Genomic DNA, 4,999 nt, shown 5'->3' with positions numbered 1-4,999 from the left:
AGGGAATTTCCTATTTGTAGTAAAGTCTCAGACCGGGATTTGGGGGGAAATAAGCATCTTATGTGTTTAATTGCAGCAAATACAGCGCGTCCAGTTCACGTTAAATAACACACATGGGCTAGTTAACAAATGAATAAGTAATTAAATGAACTAGAGAAACCTGTCATTGCTTCTTTACTTTGTATGCAAATAATGAGGAGGGGGAAGGGTTGTGGTCACCACTAACCACCCAAGATGTAATTCACTAATTCACTAACACAATTACCATTATCTGTTCGCTACTTTCTTTGCTAATCAGGCAGAATATGTAATGATGAAGCCAGTTTCCTGCTGTCATTGGGAAGTGCCGGGTTATTCTCTGGTGAGGTTACACCTACTCACATTAATGCTTTGGTACTTGACTGATGCAGGTACTTGGTATCCTGTGGTCAGACACGATCTGAAGGTTGCCACTGTTTGCGGTGAAGAGGACTGTTTATATAAACATAGGACGCTCCCTGTAAAAGACTCTATATTTCTCTGTTATTTGGCAGCGAGATATAATTGTATCTACGTTCCACGGAAACGTTTTATACTCGCTTTAACCTGCAAGTAGTCTAATTTTCTCCAGAAATTTGCTGCCCGTCTGATAATTTGTGAACATGTCGCTAACGAGGACCAACTTTACAGTACGCAGCATTTTAGATTTACCAGATCAACACGAAATAGACCGTCTAAATCAATGGGATCAAGGAAGTGGGAAAGCAATGCAATCTGCTCTCATTAAGAAAGAAGCAGATCAACACTCACAGCGTGTCTATTCGAAATTGTCATATTCGGGGTGGCTTGGCTCTGACAAAATTTGTAAGTATACAAATTAGATTTTAGTGTTTCAAGCTGGTTTACTATCTTGGTTTCAGACAAAGTATCGCAAGTAACTTTAACCGAAAAATGTTTCCTTGTAGCATCTGATGAAAGCAGCACAGATACAGCATCAGCGGATTGTATCCAAAGAAAAGGCTCTTCATCCATCATGAAGAATGAGAAGAAGAAAAAACGACGAGTCCTGTTCTCTAAAGCACAAACATTTGAGTTAGAGCGAAGATTCCGACAACAGCGTTACCTGTCTGCCCCTGAACGCGAACATTTCGCCCACCTTCTGAGCCTGACCCCGACTCAGGTGAAGATCTGGTTCCAAAACCACAGGTATAAAATGAAGAGAGCCCGAGCAGATGGCACCCTGCAGATAGATGTAAACCAGCCTCAACTGGTCCGCAGAGTGGCAGTTCCAGTGCTGGTCAGAGATGGCAAACCCTGTCATGCTTGCTCCATTACCTCCGTACAGATCCAGGACAAGCCCGGCGATACTGTTCAGCCCAGTAATACCTACACTGCTTTCACAGTTCATGGCTTTCAACAGCTACAGCACACTGGACCATTTGGCGTCTTCCCTAGCTATCATCACTTAACACATCCTGTAGTACGAAGACAACAGTGGAGCTGGTGAATCATAGACATTTTGAACTCTAATAAATTATGCTATTATTTGATGTATAAATAATTACTTTATAGTTCAGCGAGTTTGTGAGTGGTCGCATTTTCCGATGTAAATGCATTTTTGGTACCTTTTTTGCACACAGCATTTCTACGCCCTTACCTAAACTTTCCTTTGATCACTTCCTGGAATGTTCCTGATATCTTCACAACATGCATGTCCCACCTTCCAAAGAGGACATGTCTTGACCAGTAAGTCATTGATGTGATATAATCTGGAAACTCTAAACTACTGTAGACGGCTGAACGTTTTCAAGCTGTATAGAAAATGCCAACCAAACAGTTTGGTACTTTATTCAATGTAATTTCCTGCCTGAGAAAATAAAATGGCAAAAAGTAGTTACAACTTACATTGCTATATTTTGAGTTTCTGAAAAATTGTTGCAAATTAGATCGTCCATATAAATATTATTTTGGAAGTATTAGATTTCATATTCATTAGTCTATTACCAAATTAATAATTTTAATATGTCAATTCTTATATTTTTGCTTTCTCAATGCAAAGTGTAAAATGGTTCATCAACGATGACGATAGAACCATTTACTACTTCATTCTGATAAAGTGCATGAATGGATTAGTTGCACCACGTTCAATGTTACCAACTAATGCGAAATATTATTTCTGAGATTTGACCCAAACACTTCCGATTTACTTATTAAAAATGGAACCGAATTTTAGTGTTAGGTGATTTGAATGTATTCATTGGGTTAGCTTTGTGAGCTAAAAGGATAGAACGAAATTCTCTTCTATAGAAGGAACTGAATTGATAAAATGGTGTAACAGTTGCTGCTTCAGACGCTCCACCTGGCAATGAAGGTTACGCTTTCCTTCTGATTTTATATGAAATGGAATTTCAAAGTTAACTTTCCCCTTTAAATCAACATTATACACGTATAACTACAAGGAGATATCATATATTCCAGCGTGTTACATTGGCGGTGCGGATGTAATCTTTTAACCTTTATACAAAGGTTAAATATTTGCAATATATAAAAGTTATCTTTACGTAACATTTTAAAAGGACAATAAGCATACGCCTGATGTTAAACAGATCTGTTCATCAGAGCACTAGTTCTGCTGAGGAGAATGACAACTTAAAAATAAATGCATATATCTATTATGAACATGTCCATGGTGAAAGGCAATTCGTATCGTGTAATACCCACTTAATTCCTTTTTTTCTGAATTCTGGTTGCAGTGAAGTAAGTGTGTATAGTTGTCGTCGAGCATGTTCTATAACAAAAACAACTCATACATTTTTCATGTATAATACTTGCTTTATATTGAACACTTAAGAAAATCGCTAAATAACGTCTTCGTAACTCCAACACATGCCAATGAAATACATACTTTACCATGCGAAAAATAATGTACTTCTGCCTATCTACATGTTCTTTAAGAGGCAGTTATTTCAGTTCAAATATTGGCAACTGAATACTTCATATCAATTTAATAATAAAATCAACCTAATTCATTCCTGAGTTTGTGATTATTTAAAACACTCTCATTTTCTTTTTAAAGGTGACTTTAAAAGCAAAAGACGAGAGATATTCCCTCAGGTGTTTTGTGTAACGAAGCTGTAAACCCGTTCTTTATAAACAGGTTTGGAATTTAGTTACACATAGCATACAGAGGAAATCTTATCCCAATAACAGCTATCTATGACTTAGGGTGAGTAAAGGAGTGCACGTATTTTCTGGAATTCTCTCTTCCTTTCTGTTTACAAGTACTGAGTGCATGTAAACACTAAGCCCATTAATAGGGATACCTTTCAATTGCTGCATTCCTTGTTAGAATTTAACAAAGTAATTTGTAATAGGATTTGATAAGCTTGTTCGCGCGAATTGCTAGTTACAAAAAAGTTCTACTATTAGTAAGGGACAAAAATTGCAAACAATACAAATTAAATATCATTGGTATTGGAACTAGAACACAAATGAATGAAAATGTACCAACCATAGCAACACATAATTGAGCTCTACTGTTTTGTTCCGTGGTACCACCTATGGCAGTAACAAACAAAAGGTGATTTACGCTCACGTTTGCGAAATTTGATTTTTTAAATGTTTTCTAGCAAAGGGAATAAACAGAAATTAAGGAAGAAAGTGAACTAATGTTACAATAGTTCAAAATAGGTCATTGATACGCGTGTAATAAAAAAAAAGGATTCAGAAACAACAATTCGCGCGGTAAATACAGATTGTATTATATAATGATGTTGTATCCCTCTTTTACTGGCCTAGCCCAGGAGGAAATCGATACACAATCCTCGACAGGACACCACTGGTGCAGTAGTAAAGGTGATTTTTTTGTTAGATTCCCAAAGGTTGATGGATAGAAGTAAAGGAAGAAAGTGAAACAATGTTCGAATAGTTTTTGCAGCTTCTATTTTCATTGAAAGGCAAGGGCATGGTAATACACAGAATGGTTACTGACCAGTAAACTTGATGACTCCCGAACATTGTAATTATTACAAATTGTGCTTCTGTCTATAGTTGCAGAAGTCCGACAAACTGCTCTAACATGTATGGAAGTCTGAGATATGGTCAGAGTGTTATATTGAATGCTCTAAAGCATTTAAAAAATCCAAAAATTATAATTTCTTTGAAGGTATCCAGATAACTTTTGGGGGATAAAACAGAGGTTAGCCGTCTCTAATCAGCAGGCTTCCGATATAAACTGAAGCGCCCGTTTCAAGCATGGAAAAACGATTTTACATATTCAACAAGGAAATAAGGATTATCTCCAAGATGTGTTAGAGTAAGCATCAGCATGTGCTTGCGTGTGTGTTTAAATGCTAATTGTCAGTTTAGAGGCGAAACGCTTACGTTCATTGCGGTGGTCCATTGTATTCCGAAGATAATTTTATTAATTTTAGGCACATGTGTGTTTAAATTTCTTCCAATATAGAGCCACTCCACTTTTAACTGGGCATATTATTGAAGAACACTTCAGATAAGTGCACTCAGGTTAAATATTATAGATTTGATTTGTCTCAATCATAAAATGTCCGTGTTCACGCACGAGGCAAGTTTGCGGTAATAAACGTCGTATTAGACATTGTGAAGGATTCATGAACATTATAACATCGTGTTTAGGATGCTAACTAAACATGTTTAATTGATCGCATTGTATCGTTGTACTATTAGACAGGTTTACAAAAATCAACAAGATGTGATCCAGTTCTATGTTTAACTAGTGTCTGGGGCAACACACAGCACTAAGATTATTGCTACAACCATAGCATATTTGGCAAAGCGATCCATTGTCATCACATCTCATCAGGAATCGTAGCAACACTTGTATCTTACTGGGGATGTATCAGGAAGTTAAGCAGTTTATATCGGCACAATAACTATTAAAGAGCGGTAAAAGGGGAAGTTGTTGGCATGAGAAAGTGAAATGTAGGAGGCGTGCATTTTGATGAAAGTTGCTGAGTATCTCGACCCTGTGTTGTCTTTGCTG

General features: G+C 37.0%; 1 protein-coding gene across 1 annotated transcript; it reads left to right on the top strand.

Annotated features, from left to right (window-relative positions):
- The first annotated feature begins 200 nt into the window (after positions 1–200).
- Positions 201–3,191, top strand: nkx2-9 (NK2 homeobox 9). Its single transcript, XM_086004204.1, has 2 exons — positions 201–843; positions 945–3,191. Exons 1-2 carry the CDS (start codon positions 642–644, stop codon positions 1,484–1,486), a joined length of 744 nt encoding a protein of 247 aa, XP_085860330.1. The 5' UTR covers positions 201–641; the 3' UTR covers positions 1,487–3,191.
- Positions 3,192–4,999: the final 1,808 nt, after the last annotated feature.

This window comes from Somniosus microcephalus, chromosome 12 (genome assembly GCF_052327205.1).
Source record: "Somniosus microcephalus isolate GS21.2 chromosome 12, FLI_Smic_1.0, whole genome shotgun sequence".
Classification (NCBI taxonomy): Eukaryota; Metazoa; Chordata; class Chondrichthyes; order Squaliformes; family Somniosidae; genus Somniosus; species Somniosus microcephalus.
This window is presented reverse-complemented; position numbering and strand designations above follow the sequence as displayed.

Excerpts from the sequence above, each read along its gene's own strand:
- nkx2-9 (XM_086004204.1), top strand. The coding sequence starts at position 642 with ATGTCGCTAACGAGGACCAACTTTACAGTACGCAGCATTTTAGATTTA. Across the intron at positions 844-944 it reads GCTTGGCTCTGACAAAATTT|CATCTGATGAAAGCAGCACA; the intron begins GTAAGTATACAA and ends GTTTCCTTGTAG.